At 42.2% G+C, this 20,058-nt stretch overlaps 1 protein-coding gene across 1 annotated transcript in view; it reads left to right on the top strand.

Annotated features, from left to right (window-relative positions):
* Positions 1–2,539: 2,539 nt before the first annotated feature.
* The window catches only part of LOC126244588 (la-related protein 7), a 103,489-nt gene continuing 85,970 nt past the window's right edge, over positions 2,540–20,058 (top strand). The window contains exons 1-2 of the mRNA XM_049948252.1: positions 2,540–2,703; positions 4,261–4,444. Of these exons, the coding sequence (XP_049804209.1) occupies positions 2,701–2,703; positions 4,261–4,444 (187 nt within the window). The 5' untranslated portion in view covers positions 2,540–2,700. The remainder of the gene's footprint in view (positions 2,704–4,260; positions 4,445–20,058) is intronic.

The raw sequence follows: 20,058 nt of genomic DNA, 5'->3' as shown, positions 1-20,058 counted from the left end.
TCACAGCTGTCCACAATAAGAGCACGAAGAGTCTCTACATTTGGTACCGGGGTTGCGTAGACAAGAGCTTTCAAATGCCCCCATAAATGAAAGTCAAGAGGGTTGAGGTCAGGAGAGCGTGGAGGCCATGGAATTGTTCCTCCTCTACCAATCCATCAGTCACCGAATCTGTTGTTGAGAAATGTGCAGGAGCTCCATCGGGCATGACCCACATGTTGTGTCGTACTTGTAAAGGCACATGTTCTAGCAGCACAGGTAGAGTATCCCGTATGAAATCATGATAACGTGCTCCATTGAGCGTAGTTGGAAGAACATGGGGCCCAATCAAGACATCACCAACAATGCCTGCCCAAACGTTCACAGAAAATCTGTGTTGATGACGTGATTGCACAATTGCATGCGGATTCTCTTCAGCCCACACATGTTGATTGTGAAAATTTACAATTTGATCACGTTGGAATGAAGCCTCATCCATAAAGAGAATATTTGCACTGAAATGAGGATTGACACATTGTTGGATGAACCATTCGCAGAAGTGTACCCGTGGAGGCCAATGAGCTGCTGATAGTGCCTGCACACGCTGTACATGGTACGGGAACAACTGGTTCTCCCGTAGCACTCTCTATACAGTGACGTGGTCAACGTTACCTTGTACGGCAGCAACTTCTCTGACGCTGACATTAGGGTTATCGTCAAATGCACGAAGAATTGCCTCGTCCATTGCAGATGTCCTCGTCGTTCTAGGTCTTCCCCAGTCGCGAGTCATAGGCTGGAATGTCCCGTGCTCCCTAAGACGCCGATCAATTGCTTCGAACGTCTTCCTGTCGGGACACCTTCGTTCTGGAAATCTGTCTCGATACAAACGTACCGCGCCACGGCTATTGCCCCGTGCTAATCCATACATCAAATGGGCATCTGCCAACTCCGCATTTGTAAACATTGCACTGACTGCAAAACCACGTTCGTGATGAACACTAACCTGTTGATGCTACGTACTGATGTGCTTGATGCTAGTACTGTAGAGCAATGGGTCGCATGTCAACACGAGCACCGAAGTCAACATTACTTTCCTTCAATTGGGCCAACTGGCGGTGAATCGAGGAAGTACAGTACATACTGACGAAACTAAAATGAGCTCTAACATGGAAATTAAGCGTTTCCGGACACATGTCCACATAACATCTTTTCTTTATTTGTGAGTGAGGAATGTTTCCTGAAAGTTTGGCCGTACCTTTTTGTAACACCCTGTATACAGTCTTTTACTTATTAATATTGACTTTGTCTATTGCTTGTAAAAGTTCAATGACAATAAAACTTATATTATTATTATTATTATCATTATTATTATTATTGTAGTAGTGGAGGAAACTGTTCGCAGAATTTATTAGAATATGGTATATAAAATTATGATGATAAAGGATGAAGGCAATAGGGAAGAGCGCAAGGAAGCACAGGACATAGTCCTATTACTATATGTACAAGGGGTCACTGAACATGTGGGCAAATTCTCTGCAAACCCGGCATCAAGCTAATCTTTTGAAGCAATAACAAAACAAAACAAGTTCTACGCTTATTGAAAGATGTGGTCGACAAGCTAAACACCGTAGGAGTCTACGAAATTGATTGTGAATGTAGACTGATGTCTGTAGGTGAGATGAGGTGGCCAATCAGCACATGAATTGCAGAGCAATCTAAACACTGCAGGAGTCTACGAAATTGGTTGAGAATGTGGACTGGTGTAAATAGGTGGAATGAGGCGTCCGATCAGCACATGAGTTACAGAGCATGAAAGCTGTATCCGTCTGGGACGACGCACCAGATAAGCTGTGGCGTAATGCTAGGATGAGTGCTATAAAGAGACAATATTCCGTGAAACCCGCATACTGCCGAAACGGCCGTTTATAGCGAGGTGAAAGATTAGATAGGCGATATAAATAGCTAACCAAGCCGCCAGCATGAACAGAAAGGACGGGTGTAGGCTTCTTGGGTCCTGGTTGCCAGCAGTGGCAACACTATGGGCGGACAGTGCACACAACCCAACTCACACTTGCGCGTGGGAGACTGCGGCAGTCGTACGTACCCAGAGCATTGGCACGCTGCAGCCCGCACCTGGCTACAAGTAAACAGCACTATGGCACAGTTACCGCCTGTTTCTAATTCGCCTATATCCACCAAAGGCAAGAAATAATGTATACACCAATCAAGCGCTTCTTTATCCGCCAATGACAAGAAATAATATGAAAGCCAATAAAGAAAGCTCAACACCCTTCTCCCCGTCCTAAATACCCTATCAAATTACGTAGACAGCTGCCTCCGCTACTATATAAGATTTAAAGTCTTCTCATTTACCTGTCAGCTCAGCACGAAGCCCTGACAATGCTGTCAACAGCCCAGAAGAATTTAATTGACAGTGACAACGACCGCTCAAGCCTAGGCTCACATATTACTCAAGTTGTCAAACACTAGGGTATTATGCTAGAGGTACGGATATACAAACTTGTGCAATTTTTCAATGTATATTGTTTTCGGCACCAAGGATTCTAACGTCTTTGGTCAGTCCGACGTTTTAGCGACAAGTTCGTTGCTAGTTGCTACTTGTTTTATGTTAGTAAACACTGTGCACCGTGTGGCGTATCGTCACAGTCTAACATAAAGACTGTGGTATCGTAGTGTTGTTCCCGGTATTGAGGAATCAAAGTGATGGTATGTGTAATATAGTTCGTAGTTTTTTCTAATTTATTGCCTACTAGTCCATGCAAATTAAAGAACTTAGAGGCCAAACTGCTATGTTCCCATGGGTTCAGCTATAATTATATATCCTTAACGATGAGTGTAACATCGGGAAATTAACATGTTGTGTGAGATGTTACTGAGCAAATTTTCTTCGTTTCTGATTCGTTGTGTAAAGAGGAGTATAACACTGGGCCGTGTATTGTGTATGTGGTGTTCGTTGATAACATTCGGGGTTTTAAAATGTTGTGCACAATGTGAGATTGTCGTGGTGTTCTTTAGAGACGCGGGAGAATGTAACGGCTGTAATATGAAATTCAGAAATTTCCATGATTGCGTCGCGGAGAGAAGTTTGGGCTCTTCTCAACTGCTCATAGTTATACTCCAGAATGTACTTACAGTTCCCTGTACATTCTTTTGAAGCTGCATTCCAAGTTGTCACAAAGTGATATGTCCTATTACCCTACCGATCTCATTTATGTAATAAACTTGCGTGTCCTGATATCATCTTGCATTAGCTGCCGAGAAAAAGAAATAGCGTTTTTAGTAATTAAATTGTACTCAGCCTCCGTTCGTTTGAGTAGTTGTCTCTTCTCGAAAATGGTAATGAGTAGGACTAGTCTTAACTTTTTAGATTACCTAACAATTATTGTATATTCTGTAGGGCTTTCTCCAGCTTCACGTCTCAAATTAAAATGCTCTGTGTCGGAAAGAGAACATTACTTTTATGCAACTTATTTTGGTTTTGAATAAAATATTTTGTCACTTTACAGCTTTAATAGTGAGTCAGGTTATTATGTTACCAGGCAATAGCTGGCGGCTCACTAATACAAGTTAATATCATTGGCAACTATATTCATTGCTTGCTCCGTAAGACTCAGCAAGCATAGGTACTTATCGTTACATTACATTTCCTTTACTGTCAAACACAGATTACATCACTAGATATATTGCTAAATATTGTTTCCACTAAATAAATTTTAAAAAATCAGCAGATCAAGAAAGTAGTATTTCTGATGTGGCAATGTGACTAGTGGAGCGTCAGAATCTTTATGTTGTTGTGGTTGTTGTTTAGCTTTCATGGAGTAGTCTTTCAGATCTGGCCTAAACAATTTTTTACTCCTGACTTTAAAAAGGGAAGAGAAGCTAAGCACTATTTCTCCAAGTCTGTTTACCTCCTTCCCTCTTTATTTTCTAGTAGTATCCTCTCAGTTTGGGTTGTGAAGAAGGAAAGTAAAGGCATAGTAGAGTGAGATCACCATACATTACTTCTCTAAGGAAGTTCTGACAGAGCTTGATGGGTAATGTTATCCTGTTTGTGTTTTGCAGGCTTTGTTAATGCCTTACATTTAGTAGAGCGTTATTGATATCTTGGAAACTAACATTTGGTGGTATTAATTGCAACTGCCTTAGGTAATTATGACAGTTAATCATCAATAAAGCCTACACAAACTTTTTGTGAAAGTTACTTATCTCCATTGCTGTGTATGTTGCAATGCTCTTCACCTTTGTTGTTTCTTTTGTCTACAGGCAGACATAGATGATAACATGACAGTAACAGTTGAAGAAGAACACCGTCGGAAGCCTGAAGATGAAGTTCGACGCAGAAAGAAGCGTATATACAAAGCACTGAAGAACCAAATGGAATTTTATTTTGGTGACGCTAATCTAACAAAAGACAAATTTCTCATTGATTTAATAGAAAAAGATAAATGTAAGCAGTATGTATATCCACATTTCTACAGTACAAGCGTAATTTAATACCACTGTCATTTCTTGTTTACATGTTTGTGTATGTTATCTTCTTTGATGAGCACATTGATGTTCTCAGAGAACATACCCAGTGTCAAAAAAAAAGTACAGTGTGTGAAAAATGGTGAACAACTGTCAGGTATTATAGATGGTCACATTGATTGCACATGTGAAATAATTGATTTACACTGCTGTTCATCTTATCAGCATAGAGTTTCTCAGACCACTTAGATTCTAGGGTCCCATATTTTGTGAAGAAAAGTGGAGGCAAAGATATTATGGTGATTTTAGATGTACTCAGCACCTGGATTCAAACTAGACTCTACCTGATGAAGAGAATGAAGTCAGTGATCAAAGTATTGTGTTGAGACATGTAATAGCAGGCTTGAGGTACACCCAGGAATTTAACATCCTATAGAGATAATGTACTAACTGCGTTTATGGTGTACCAGTTGCTGTTTTGTGTGCTACCATGGCAGTTTATCATCATTGGTCATAGCCAATTGGTGGTAATATGCAGCAGCCAGCGAGAGTTGCTCAATCTTGTATCATGGTTATCATAAACATTTGCTTTTTTTCTGATTATGTCAGTTTCTGAGGTTATGAGTTAGTTTGGACGTAATAACACAGCTTAAATTGTTGCAAGTGAAACGAGCACCAATGAAACACATATACAACTCCTGAATTCATGATGTTCAGTTGTGTGACCATCGAGCCACGGTGTGTTTGTTTTGGAGTGGAGGTGAAATGTTGCTGTAGAGGGTGTGGTGTATGAAGTAGTGCCAGTTTAATGATGTGGTGACTATGTGTTTGAGGGGTATGTTTTTGTCATTTAGTGTGCTAAAGTCATCATGATGTGGAGTGTATGACATTACGAGGTGGAAGAATGGGAAATACGGAAGCGTCCGATCCCGCCCGTCTGCTTTGACCCATGACGTCACAAATATGGCTGAAACGACCATAAACCACGATTCCAATATGGCGCATATAAAGTCGGTACATACACATTATGAGGATGAAAATACATCGAAAAACAAACACGCACACTTTCCACAAAAAGCCTAATGACACTAATGGGACAAGCGCGGGAAATGGGGTGTTTTTGGGTGGCGGCAAACTAAATATAAACAAATTTAGACACGCACCCCCATACAAAACCACACAAAATGACGAAAAAAAATGACATCACAAAACTCCCCAAATACCACTAAACACAATATCATCTGGAATCGGACACTTCCCTTGACCTATATAGCTCAACAGCAGCTCCCGATCCCATAAATTAGGATCAAACACTTCCCTTGGCCTATATAGCACAAAAACATCTCCTGATACCAATATCAACATACACAGCCACACATTGGGATCGAACACTTCCCTTGACCTGCACACTGTTAATTTTATCCGTCATTTCCATTCCTGAACAAAAACAACAACCGATTAATGTTACTAAAATTACCACACGATCTACAGCGAACAACACAAAATTAACCTTCACACAAAATTAATCTTCACACAAAATCGTTAACTCAGTGAAAGGAATTCCACTACAAACACAGCCGACACTCGAACAATTCTGGATAATGAGCAAAAGCAAACTGAGCCCATTACGCCACACAAACGAAAACCCTGAACATACCACCAGAGAGCACAACAAACCACAACACGACTACATCAACAAACACGCCACACTCACAAGACATACTCCGCGCCGTCATGACGTCACACACGACAACACCCGTACATCACGGGTCAAAGCCGACGCGTGGGATCGGATGCTTCTGTCGACCCGGAAGAATGGTATGTATTGTTTAGAGTGTTGTCATATAAAACAGAATATGTCGTAAAATTTAAGCTATTTTCTTAGGTGCCTGCATAACCACGAAGTAAGTAGATCAGTGTTTTAATTAACTCATGGGAGAAGGTAGGTGGTTCAATGTTTATTAATATATCAAATGTGTGACTCTTATTATTAATAAACATTGACCCACGTAACTTCTCTCATGATTTAATGAAAAATCAGTGATCCAATTCAATAATTATCATAAACTCTCTTCTGATGGGTTCTGCCTTCTTGTTCTATCTGATCCATCATTCACCGCATACACAGTTGCCAACTGCACACATGCAACATTAAAGTGCCAGTACGTTAAGTGCGCTTTTACTATAGGGTTGAACTGTATATGTGTACTGGAGATTGAGATACCGGCTTTTGTAGTTGGGGGAGGGTGATATTGGTATCCTGGTCTAGGGTTGACCTATGTTGTTGAGATGGAGTCTTTTTTAGTTGTGTGTGTGTGTGGGGGGGGGGGGGTTAAGGTTTTGTTGGTATCCCGGTCTAGGGTTGAGCTATGTAGGTTAATTGGAGATTGAGTGACCATGATATTATGATGTGTTTTGTATGGTTTTACTGTTATTTTTTGGCAGTTTTGAGTGTTGCGGAGTGTTGTGTCTTGAACAGTGTTGTTTTTATTGTTGAATTTTTAGTTTGTCCCTGCCCAAAACCGCCCTTTTTTTCCACAGTTGTCCCAGTAATTTCATTCAGTTTAATCATTGTATTGGTTCGCACGGTATTTGTATTTTTGTGGGTGTTATGATCAATGTTTTGATCGGCATGTTGGGTATGCTGAAAACGGGTTTTCAGCATGCTACTGACATTGGTCAAAGCAGACAGGTGATATCCCCGCCTCCAGTAATCCCTATCGAAATTGATGTTCATGTTGATGATCAAGGAAGAAAACAAATCAGTTTAAATGCATTTCATTCATCCATTCCTAATTTCTTCATTCCATTTTATTTCTGTCCGGACAAAGAATAAAGTGGTATATAACTGTAAGCTTGTCTGTATTAATGCCTTAATAGAGGAAAATATTGAAAAAACTGTCTAAAGGTTTAGATCTCTCACAACAAAATGTGGCACCAGTGCAGGAACGCATTTTCATTGTAAGTGCTGTGGACACCAGCCTGTTGTTCAGAAGATGTGACTGCTGCAGTTGACTGTCATCTGTTGACCTGCTCACTTAGAACATTCTTGTTGCTATCTCTCTACTACATAATATAAGCCGCAAGTGTTCTCACATCATCGGTACAGTGAAAGTTCTTCATAATCAGATATGTTTGTTGATACACAGTGCCATTAAATTTTTGTTGAAAGAGGCAAATGAGGAAGCAAAAATCTCAATAAAACCTATACTCTAGAGAGCTGCAGTAACTGCTAGCTACTCCAGTCACTTGATAAAGAGAATAAATAAGAAGGGGAGAAAACATAGCAACAGGTATTTCCCCAGGTCTTCACTACTTCGGAAAGGCGTGAAAGAACAACCAGAAAGTTTTATTTTTAGGTAATACAGTATGCATACAGTTTCTGACACACAACTCTGCAGAAACCTAAGTTCTGTTGTCTTAAGGTGGTCAATCAGTCAAGTAGACCATTTTAAATTCTTAGCACTGAAGTATCATGATCAAGATGATGTGCAGAAACTAAATACTGCTATATACACTGTGAGAATGATCTCTGGTGTCACTGACAGGGAAACACAAAGGCTTACTTGCTATGGTTGCTTCCACTTTTATTATATCATTTGTTGTTTTATTTTGGGGCAGCTCTGTGCATTCATGAAGAATATGCTGAGTGCAGAAAATTGCAGTCAAACTGATTTGATGTGTCACTTTGTGAATTTTGTGTATACTGTTGTTCAGATGTCTTGAAATTCTAACTCTGCCATCACTGTACATGAATTTGTTGCTGGCTGTATTGACTCACTCAGCGAACAATTGACAGAAAAACAATATGCTCTTGGATACCACTTCCTTAACAAACCCTGGTCACTGCCCATAGAAATTACGGGTGCATTGTGATTTCCCTAACAGTCAGCGCTTGAAGAATCTCTGAGCATGGGTTACCTGATTGTTACTTCATGATGCAGTATTACTGAGCGGTGACAGCTTGAAGTCAGTTGTTGACCCTTCTAGTACTTCAGAGAGCCCCAAGATGGATGTTACTTCTTCCTCAAAGTACTACGTAACTTGACAAACATATTACAGGTATGATCTGTTCCCACACATTTGTTTTTGCAGTGTGCTGCGGTAATTGTCTTTTTCGGTACCTGTTTGAATTACCGTGATCAACAGTTTAACATCTGCGTGTGCTTGTAGGCTTAATAAGAGAAGTAGGCTTGTCTCAGCTTGATGGAATAATTTATTAACGAAACCCTGCAGCCGTAACGGACAATAATACACTGCAACTGATAACTCGTGCGAATGCGTGAGAAAACTTCAGTACAGTAAATTATTCCATATCTAACACACTTGGATTCACATTTTTGCGACGGAGTAGAACGTGGAACAGAAATCAACAATCAAAGAATAAATCACAGAACAAATGTCGCTTGTGTGTAGCGTCCATGGCATCCAGCGGGAAAGTTTCACAGCGCTGTACTTTCAAACACCCACGCATGTCACGGCACTGGACGATGACAGAAGACGCCACATCAGCCCCCATGGTGAAAGCGGAGTGTCATTCCAAATAGCGTGCTGGAAAATTGACATGTCGCCTGTATCTTGAGGTGCATGGTGGCGGGTCAACTGCGGCCCCCCAGCTGCGTCTGTGTCGGCGACGATGTTGACGGAGTGGTTGTTGAGTGAGGCGGAAGTCGTGGTAGGTCAGGCGTCATTGCTTCCAGAAAGACGTTCGCCGGTTTCACGCGGTCATTGGAGACTGTAGTCGGTTTCCCATTGATCAATATGTCCATGGTCTTGCTTCCTCTGGTTATGACATGGTGTGGGCCGGAATATGGTAGTTGGAGCGAGGGTTTAATACCTTCAGTTCATAACATGATGTGTGTGCAAGAGGATAGATCCTGATGGGCAAACATGGCAGGAGTCCCATGTCGGTGAGGTTGCTGTGGACGGAGGCGAGCCACATGTTAGCGCAGTTGGCGGAGAAATTCCAGCTGGTCACCTGTAGGGTTTGGCAGAGCGTCGGTAGACACGAATTCTCCCAGCAGGCGTAATGCTTCACCATAAACCAATTCGGCTGAAGAAGCATCCAGGTCTGGCTTCAATGTGCTTGGGAGTCCAAGTAATACCACAGGAAATGCTTTGGTCCATCCGGTGTCATGACACATTAAAGGGCAGCTTTTAGGGTATGGTGCCATCGCTCTATTAAACCATTGCTGGCAGGGTGATAGCTCGTCGTCTGGTGGTGAAGTGTGGTCAACTCTCGAAACAAGTCTGACTCTAATTGATGTCCCCTGTCCGTAGTAATGTGCAGCGGGCAACCAAAACGTGACACCCAGTGTGTGATGAAGGTGAATGCGATAGTTTCTGCCGTAACATTGTCCACTGGTGCAGCTTCTGGCTATCGAGTGTACCAATCAATCATCGTAAGTACATAACGGTGACCATCGGATGATGACAGTGGGCCAACAATGTCAAGGTGGACATGCGTGAATCGTGCTGTTGTGATTGGAAAGCTTCCTACAGGTGAGTGGACGTGGCGATTTATGTTGCTACACTGGCATTTCAAGCAGCATCTCACCCATTCGCAGCAGTCCGTTTGCATTCCAGGCCACATGTAATGCATTGTTACTAAGCGTGTTGTAGCTCGTATGCCTGAGTGACATACGTTGTGTAGCAAATGGAAAGTGTCCTTCCGAAATTCCAGAGGTAGGAAGGGTCTCGGCTTCGATGTGAACATGTCACAATATAGCTTTACGTTGCTTCCAGGAATGCCTACCAGCTGCAGGTCCAGCGATGATTCACCATTTGACAGAATCGCTTGTAATTCTGCATCAGCTTGCTGTGCTGCAGTGAGGTTGGCATAATCGATCGTATTGGCAATGCTGCTGACTCTGGACAAACAGTTGGCCACTACGTTGTCGATCCCAGACACATGACGTATATCAGTGGTAAACTGAGAAATAAACATTAGCTGGTTGTGTTGTCTGGGGGAACAGTTCATTTTGTTCTGACAGAATGCATATGTTAGTCGCTTGTGATCCGTAAAGATAACAAAGTCACGTGCTTCTAGTTGCGGTCTGAAGTACTTGACAGATTCGTAAATGGCCAGAAGTTTTCTGTTGTTTGCGCTCCAAAGTCTTTGTGAGGTTGTCAACTTGTGTGAAAAAAATGTGAGTGGCTGCCACGTGTCACTACATTGTTGTTGCAACACAGTGCCGACTGCGGTCTGGCTAGTGTCGACTACCAGAGCTAACGTGGCGGTAGGATCTGGATGTGCCTGCAGGGCTGCGTTGGCGATGCTTTTCTTGGCCGCGTCAAATGCGACAGTTATTTCGTGAGTCCACGTTATGGGTACGTTACCCTTGGCTTTCGGACCAGTTAGTGCTGTGATCAAAGGTTCCTGTAGCTCAGCAGAGTGTGGCAAATGGCGGCGGAAAAAATTTAACGTCCCTAGGAAATGCCGTAGTTCGTTGGCTGTAGCGGGTCTCAGAATGCGCGAAATGTCTTCCACCTTCTCAGGTAGTGGTAGCGATCCTGCCGCAGAAATTCTAAGTCCGAGAAAGTCTACTTCAGGTTGACCAAAGACACATTTTGAGGTATTGAGCACGATTCCGTAGTGTTCCAATCGCTTGTATACTTTGATTAGAAGGTGGCGATGTTCCTCAGGCAACAATGAAAAAACCAAAATGTCGTCCAGGTATGCAAACGCAAAAGGTAAACCCTGTAGCGCAGAATCTATGAAGCACTGCCATGTCTGTGTGTCATTCCTCAGTCATGAATATGCTCTTGAATAAACCAAACGGAGTGATGATGACTGTCTTTGGAATGTCATGTTCGGCTACAGGTATCTGTGTGTAGGCCTTTGCACAGTCTAACACAGTGAACACTACTGAAACACTCAATGCGTAATTGTAATCGCGCAACAAGGGTACGGGATAACGATCGGGTATTGTCCGGGCGTTCAGGGCTCTATAATCGCTGCACAGCCTCCATGCACCCTCCTTCTTTGGCACTAGATGTTATGGTGAGGACCAACGGCTGTTGGAAGGCCGGATTACACCTTCGCGCAACTTACAGTCAAATTCTGTCTTTGCTATTTTGAAGTGATCTGGGGCTAAACGTCGTGGCCTGCAAGAGGTAGGGGGTCCATCAGTAGTTTCAATATGATGGACGGTATCATGTCTTACCTCCTTAGGTGCTCTTGGTGGTCGCAGCAGATCCGTGTACTCGCCATCCACTACCTGGATTACCTTGGCGGTATGGACAGCGGCATCTCAATGGAATCCGGAAGTGGTTAGGCCGGTGGTGTGGTCGACCAGGCGAGAGTTCCTTATGTCAGGCAGCAGGTTGTAGTGGGCTAGGAAGTCTGCTCCGATGATTGGTTCGGCGATGTCCGCGATGGTAAAGTCCCACACGAAAGCGCGCCGCAACCCGAGGTCAAGTTCCAAGTGCATCGTGCCATACGTCGTAATCCAGGAGTTATTAGCAGCTGTGAGGCTTATGGGCGTAGACGGTTGCTTCTGTCATAGCATGGTTTGAGGAAAGATTGACAGATTGGAACCAGTGTCTACTAAGTACTTCCAAGTGGAACGTCGGTCACTTACAAACAGGCGCCTGGATGACAGACATAATCCAGAGAAGGCACTCATTTCCGATTGCCGCTGCCGTTTGGGTAGGCACAGGACGTTGTACACTTACGTGCTTGCTCACCAAACTTGCAATGGTACCAACAGACTGTTTGTTCTGTCCCTGTCGTAGTCGAGGCTGTTGATGATCGGCTGCATGAGCGACGACGGAATCGATGTCGGCTCCTGTTATCCGTGTCGCGTCAATGTAACAGCTTGCTGATTTGCCATTATAAGAAGTCCACTTTGTTGGCGAGAACATGGTAATCCGCTTGCGAGACAGTTGTCACCGCGCAGGCACATGCCGAGGTGTCGGAGCTAACTATTGACGGTGTCATTGCCTCTTGGATCTTATCGGCTAATTTGGCCAGTGCATCTAAAGACACGTCAGTCTGTGACACCACGATTGTCTTCACTGGTGGTGGTAACCGGCTGCTCCAGATCGTGCGCAGTAAGCTGTCCGGGACTGTACCAGTGTCTACTTTACTCCGCAGATGATGTAGGTACTGTGAAGGTTTCTTATCATTGATGTCTTGGGTAAGCACCTGCCGGATTCGTTCTTCTTGCGAAGTGGACACACGCCGAATTAGTTCTGCTTTCAATCGGTCATAGCTGTTCGTTCCCGGCGGACTAATTATGATGTCTTGAACCTCAGCGGCGTACTGGTGATCTAGTTGGCTGACCACCAGCGCGAATTTCGTGGCGTCGACCGTGATACCTGCATAGGAAAAATTTGCTTCGACTTGCACAAACCACAGGGATAGATTGTGCGGCCAGAAGGGTGCAGTCGCACCGCTAGATGCACCACAGAAGTATTTGTTGGCTCTGGTGGATTCACAATCTCAATTTCTTGCAAGGACTGCCCGTAAATTCAGCATGCACGCTGGAGATAATGTCTGGGTCACCACCTTGTCGGTACGGGTTTGAATTACTGAGATCGATGGTTTAACATCTGCATGTGCTTGTAGGCAGAATAAGAGAAGTAGGCTTGTCTCAGCTTGATGGAATAATTTATTAACGAAACCATGCAGTCGGAACAGACAATAATACGCTGCAACCGATAACTCGTGTGAAGGTGTGAGAAAAGTTTGGTACGGTAAATTATTCCGTATCCAACACACTTGGATTCACGCTTTCGCCACGGAGTAGAACGTGGAACGGAAATCGATGATCAAAGAATAAATCACAGGACAAATGTCGCTTGTGTATAGCGTCTCTGGCGTCCAGCGGGAAAGTTTCACGGCACTGTACTTTCAAACACCCGCGTATGTCACAGCACTGGACGATGACAGAAGAAGCCACAGTCTTGATTACAAAAGTGTGTTGTAAAATGAGGGACAGTTCAACTGATGAAGAAATTCTGGAGCTGCTAGAAGAATGTGGTTTTGAAGTTGATGATAGTATTTTTGAAACAGCCAGTAATTTCCTTTTTTCCTTCATATTATAACCAAGAGCCACAGAAGTAAAAATATTTTGACTTCTGTGGACTGCAGCAGTCATCGTGATCCTACAGGAATGTGCCAGGAGTTGTATAAAAAAGTTTGCAGTTTTCAGCAGGCCTAATTTTCAATAGGCTTCCAGCAGAGCTGAGAAAAATTTCAGTGATATAGTGCGCACTGGTTGAGTTAGTGGCAGTGTTTTTTGTGACAGCGACAGGAGCAGTGTCTTCTGCATAGCTGTTGGCTCTCCATCCATCTACAAACAGATCTTGTTGTTACGTTTATTTGTGTGGACATCTTCCGCAGCAGCTGTTAACATCTGTTATTATAGGTTATGTCTTGAGCTGACTGCAATGTAATTAAAAAGAATTACACCAGACATGTTTCACTTTTATTTACAAAGCATCTCCTGTGGTATTCTGTAAATTGGATACACACGTTTGCACATTTTTCTTTTTATCCTTTTATTTTAAAAACAGTGTTTTCTTAATTAAGTTAGTCTGCAAGCTGCTTACGGTAATTGTCTGTATCTAATGGTATTGTGTTTATTCTGTGGAGCATGTATCTAAGTGCTGCCTGCTTTTGAGAAGTGGGGTGCTGTGATGTCTTATTTATAATTGTGTCTGTTGTTGTCACTTTTTTGTAAATGGCAAATGTGTGTTGGTTGTTTTGAATCTTTATGGTGATGTCCAAGAAATTTAACTGTCTATTTTGCTCTTTCTCTATTGTAAAATGTATCTTATCATGAACAGAATGTATATCTGTGTGTAACTGTTCAATTTTATTTTTTGCTTCATCTATCAGGCACAAGATCTCATCCATATATCTAATCCAGTATAGGATGTTATACCTATTTGGCACTATTTTGTTAAATATAATCTGTTCTACATGGTTCGTAAATATGTTTGCTATGGTTCCAGACACTGGAGATCCCATTGGTAATCATTCACTTTGTAAATAGAATTCATTATTGATCTGAAAATAATTCTTTACTGTTATTAGCCCTAGAAACCTGACTGTTTCTTTGATGTATTCTTGTGGAAGTGTACTGTGTGTCTTGGAAGTTTGTTCTGTAATGTTTGTTGTTTCACTTATTGGTATATTGGAATACATACATCAAATGATAGGAGGGTGGCTGTGTCTGGAACTTGTATGTCTTTTATGTACTGAATCAATTGTGTGGTGTTTCTTATAGTCCTGTCTTCTTGTAATTTGTAGTTTTCTGGTAAGATTTTCAACATGTATCTTGCAATTGGGTGCGTTTCTATAATTCACAGTAACTCTGATGGGGAGATGCTGTCTCACTCCCTTCCCAACCGCTGCTTCCCTTTCATGCCCCTCGACTCCTATAACTGCCATCTGGTTTCTGTACAAATTGTAAATAGCCTTTCGCTCCCTGTATTTTACCCCTGCCACCTTCAGAATTTGAAAGAGAGTATTCCAGTCAACATTGTCAAAAGCTTTCTCTGAGTCTACAAATGCTAGAAATGTAGGTTTGCCTTTCCTTAATCTATTTTCTAAGATAAGTCGTAGGGTCAGTATTGCCTCACGTGTTCCAACATTTCTACGGAATCCAAACTGATCTTCACCGAGGTCAGCTTCTACCAGTTTTTCCATTCGTCTGTAAAGAATTCACGTTTTTATTTTGCAGCTGTGACTTATTAAACTGATAGTTCAGTAATTTTCACATCTGTCAACACCTGCTTTCTTTGGGATTCACCAGATGGTAGAGTTTTGTCAGGACTGGCTCTCTCAAGGTCGTCAGTAGTTCCAGTGGAATGTTGTCTACTCCCGGGGCCTTGTTTCGACTCAGGTCTTTCAGTACTCTGTCACACTCTTCACGCAGTATCATATCTCCCATTTCATCTTCATCTACATCCTCTTCCATTTCCATAATATTGTCCTCAAGTACATCGCCCTTGTATAGACCCATCCCTGCTTAGCCATTTTGCACTTCCTGTTGATCTCATTTTTGAGACATTTGTATTCCCTTTTGCCTGCTTCATTCACTGCGTTTTTATATGTTCTCCTTTCATCAATTAAATTCAATATTTCTTCTGTTACCCAAGGATTTCTACTAGCCCTCATCTTTTTACGTACTTGATCCTCTGCTGCCTTCACTACTTCATCCCTCAGAGCTACCCATTCTTCTTCTACTGTATTTCTTTCCCCCATTCCTGTCAATTGTTCCCTTACGTTCTCCCTGATTCTTATCCTTACTAAAGTATTATTTTACAATGAATGAAAAGTACCTGATGTGCTGTAAAACTACCAGCGTATGTTCTGTTAGATGCGTTACTTTTTTCCATTGGGGTGACTGTAATGGCATGGGGATTGGGGAAGTAAATGAGGGGAACAGGAGGGAAAATTGTTGCCCTTCAGGCTGAATTAGACAAGGCAGGGAAAGACTTGAATGGATTGTGGATGGAGAATGGTAGAGAGGGGTGGGAAGTGGCAACAGGTAACACAAGGAATTGGAAAATAAGTTTGACCAGTTGGTGAGCTGCAGGCAGGTGTAGATGTAGGCAAGGCACAAAGAACATGCAACAGTAATCAGAAAAGTAAGCCAATAAAGAAAAAGAAATTTTTGTTGTTTGGTAGTTGTCTTGCTAGATAGTTTTGACAAAGATCCTGGGTACAGTGTAGAATCTGACCTTGTAAAGATTGCATCAGCATCCAGGCATGTCAGTGTGGAGTTTTGCTCTTAGATGCCATTACCTACCTCATTTCAACACTTCTGTGAGGAGAATTAATTTAAGCGTTGGAACAGCTGCTTATATCTGGTGCAGGATGAAGTGCGACATGACATTCTTAGAGTGGCATGTCCCATTTTGAAGCTTACGTGGCGACAAAAGATGTTAATGACATTAAGTAATAGGTAAGTGTCAGGATATCCCGCTGTGGGAGATATTATTATGATATGTGCAAACGGAAGAATGGATTGACCCCATCACTGCTGCAATGTGAGTCAGTGAATGTGTGTCTCCACCTACTGTGTGGGGTTGCTTGTTCCTTTGTGGGAGGCTTTGGAGGTGTTTAGAAGGCAAGGAGAAAAGCTCATGACCGCAATAGGTGCTGCAACAAATGAAAAACTTACTTCTTGTCTTGCATTTTTACGTGTATAAGATGACCTGTCAGTCCACCAAGTAGATGATATTGTGTTATTTTAAAAGGAAATGTGAATACAGAAAGTTTAAAGTTCAGTTTTTTATATAATTGACGTAGCGTGGAGGACAAATAATGCTATCTATCAGCACCTATCCATGTACAGGGAGATGAAATTCCAGTTGTATGTAAGGGCTGTCAGTGGCACCAAAGTTCGTTTCCAGTCCTGAGCGAGTGAGACAGAAACTGAAATTGAGGGTAGCAAAGCAAAAGCTGAAATGCTTAGCCATGTTTTCAGATGTTCCTTTACAAAAGAAAACCCAAGAGAATTGCCCCAATTTAATCCTCAGACCACTGAAAAGATGAATGAAATAAATAATAGTGTCAGTCTTGTTGAGAAACAGCTGAAATCATTGAAATTGAACAAAGTTCCAGGCCCCAATGGAATCCCTGTCATATTCTATACAGAATTTATGGCTATGTTAGCTGCTCTTCTAATTATGATCTATCGTAGATCCCTCAAACAAAAAATCGTCCCCAGTTCTTGGAAAAAGGCACAGGTCACATCTGTTATACGTGCTCGCGGAGCAAGCTGTGAGCAGCAAGGCACGAGCACGGAGCAGCGCGAGCACGCTACCCCGACTACCGGACCAGAGCGGAGAGTGGGGAGAGTCACGTGGGGTACACAACAGCTGCCGCCAGTCGCTGTAAATCCGCGGCCACCTGCAGGGATATCACTCACAAATTATTACTGCGACAAATGAAACAAATAAAGGAGAATGTACACGTGCCACATAATTTTATTAGCTTAGTGTATGCTTCTACCATCTCCAGACACTGAAACTAAAGAATTCCACGACAATCCTATATTTTCAACACTTTCTTCAACACTACTTAAAATATCACCTCCGGTTGTAGTGTTCTTCATGGCTACTACATCGAGGAGCTCCTCACTCACCTGATGATCTCTATTAGCACCTGTAATAAATATGGCAAGCTGCGCTGTTCCAGTGATATCAACACTTTCGTCCAGAGCTAGAGAATATGCCATAAAATCTTTACAGATATTTGCAAGCTGGCTCTGGACGTCGTCTGCCATGTCCTGTATGCGACGCATAATGGTCATGTTAGATAATGGCACAATCCGAAACTGTTCAACTTGAGATGGACACAAATGTTCCGCTGCAAAAATGGCTCTGAGCACTATGGGACTCAAAATGTTCCGCTGCAACTACCAAACATTCTTTTATTAAATCGCCATCAGTTAAGGGGCGCAGGGATTTTGCTAAAAGCAAAGCAATTTTGTAACCCACTCAGAGCTGCCTCAGCTGATTTTTCTTCGTCGTCCAGGTCTTCTTCGGATAGCTTCCTTTTAAGTTTAATAACTTCCTGGGCACGATCTGGTCCATCACAATTTTCCACTTCCATAGTCTTTCGCGTGGTACGACATATAATGTCGCTGCAAATTAAATTTCGTAAAAGAATTCAGCGTTTTGTGACATACTAAACATTTTGCAACACCATCTTTTTCAGTAAACAGATACAATTCCTCCCAATGGGGGTTGAACTGTGTAAACATGGTTGGGGTTACACAACGGCGACTTCACATGATTCTTAACCAGCGAAGTGACTTAAGAGCTGATCGTAGTACTTTAAACGTTACACAGTCGGCGCGAATTCAATAGGCACGCTGCGGCCCTATTCAAACGTGCGCGCGCATTTCCCCTCCCTCCCTACTCCGCGACCTTGCAGCTGCTCGCGAGCACTTGCCTGAGCAGACGCGAGTACCCGCGCTCAAAACCGGCGAGTTGTTAAGCCCTGGTTTACAAGAAGGGTAGTAGAATTGATCCACAAAACTCCCGTCCAATATCCTTGACAATGATTTGTTGTAGAATCTTAAAACATATTCTGAGCTCAAACATAACGAGATATCTTGAACAGAATCGCTTCCTCAGTGCCAGTCAGCATGGATTCTGAAACCATTGATCATGTAAAACCCAGCTCACAGTTTTTCCACATGACCTGCTGAAAGTTTTGGATCCTGGCAGCCGGGTAGATGCAGTATTTCTTGATTTCTGAAAAGCATTTGACTCAGTGCCACACCTGTGCGTTTTGTCAAAAGTAGGATCAGACGAGGTGTCAACTGAAATTTGTGACTGGATTGGGGACTTTTTGGTAGGGAGGACACAGCTTGTTATCTGGGATGGGGAGTCATCATCAGGAAACTTAGTTGGGGCCCTTGCTGCTCATATTGTATATTAACACATTGCAGTCGGGCCACAGGGACTGCTGCAACCTGCTTGCACCTTTTTTGCATGGCTCCTGACCAAAAGATAATGAAGAAAAGCAAAACCTTTTAACTGATGTATTTATTATGATCTTCCATCTCAACATTAGTTTAAAGTTTTTTTTAAAGATATCACATATTTACAGAATCATTATATTTTGAAAATTAGAAGATTCAGAGGTAGAAAAAAAGTTTGTAATTGCAATGAATCAGAATTTATTATAAAATAAATGTACAAAACTATTTCATTGAATTTATACAACTCTTTTCATTGAGCAAAATTTGTCTTTGTGTATATTGCTTGAAATAGTCAGATAGACACAATCCTACATTACATTATTCACACCACCATCTGGTTTCCCTTCTCACTTGTTTGCCAGTACTGCGTGCGCCCTTCAGAGATCAAGCAGTGCAGTATCTTTATGCATACTTCTTGCTTGTTGCCGATGGGATGCAAGTGGGGAAATACCTTGCTGTTAGCCTGTTTGCTACTGAACCCTGCTTTCCGTCTTTGTTGAAAGCTTCACCTGATTTCTCGAGTATGTGTTTTCCCAGGTCCACCAAAAAAGTAAACAAGCTGGTTTGTTTGTGAGAGACAGGCTGAAGTTTCTTCTAGAGAATGTAAGAACTGACCACGCACGTCATAAATACATGAAAAAATACATTTTTCCACCATTTCATTGTTCGTCGTTGAAAATAATAGTAGGTCACTAGCTGATCTCCATGATCAACACCAGTTTTATTTTTATTATAATCAAGTATGAGATCAGGCTTCAGTTTTTCTACCATTCCAGCCTTGGATTTTGTCTTTGTAACACTACTTGTCATTGTTTAGTAAAAAAGGGCAAATACATCCCTAGTATCTTTCCAGTGAAGTGCTAGCATGGAATTTTTTCTGTTGAATACTATTTCACCTCTTCTTAGCTTATTCTGTTTGAATTTCTGTAATAGGCCTCTTCTGCTTCTCATTATTGTGGAGACAGCAGATGTGCACTCATCAAACAATCTTTCAAATAATTTTACAGAAGTATAAAACCGATCCATGTACAGTGTGTGACCTTTACATAGATAACTGTTGCACAGATGTAACACCACTGAATCCGACTGTTGTCTTTTTCACCTGCATCATTGTACACTTAACAGTTCAAAACATGTCCTG

This window comes from Schistocerca nitens, chromosome 1 (genome assembly GCF_023898315.1).
Source record: "Schistocerca nitens isolate TAMUIC-IGC-003100 chromosome 1, iqSchNite1.1, whole genome shotgun sequence".
Taxonomy (NCBI): Eukaryota; Metazoa; Arthropoda; class Insecta; order Orthoptera; family Acrididae; genus Schistocerca; species Schistocerca nitens.
The sequence above is the reverse complement of the archived record's forward strand: the minus strand, read 5'-3'. Positions and strand labels throughout refer to the sequence as shown.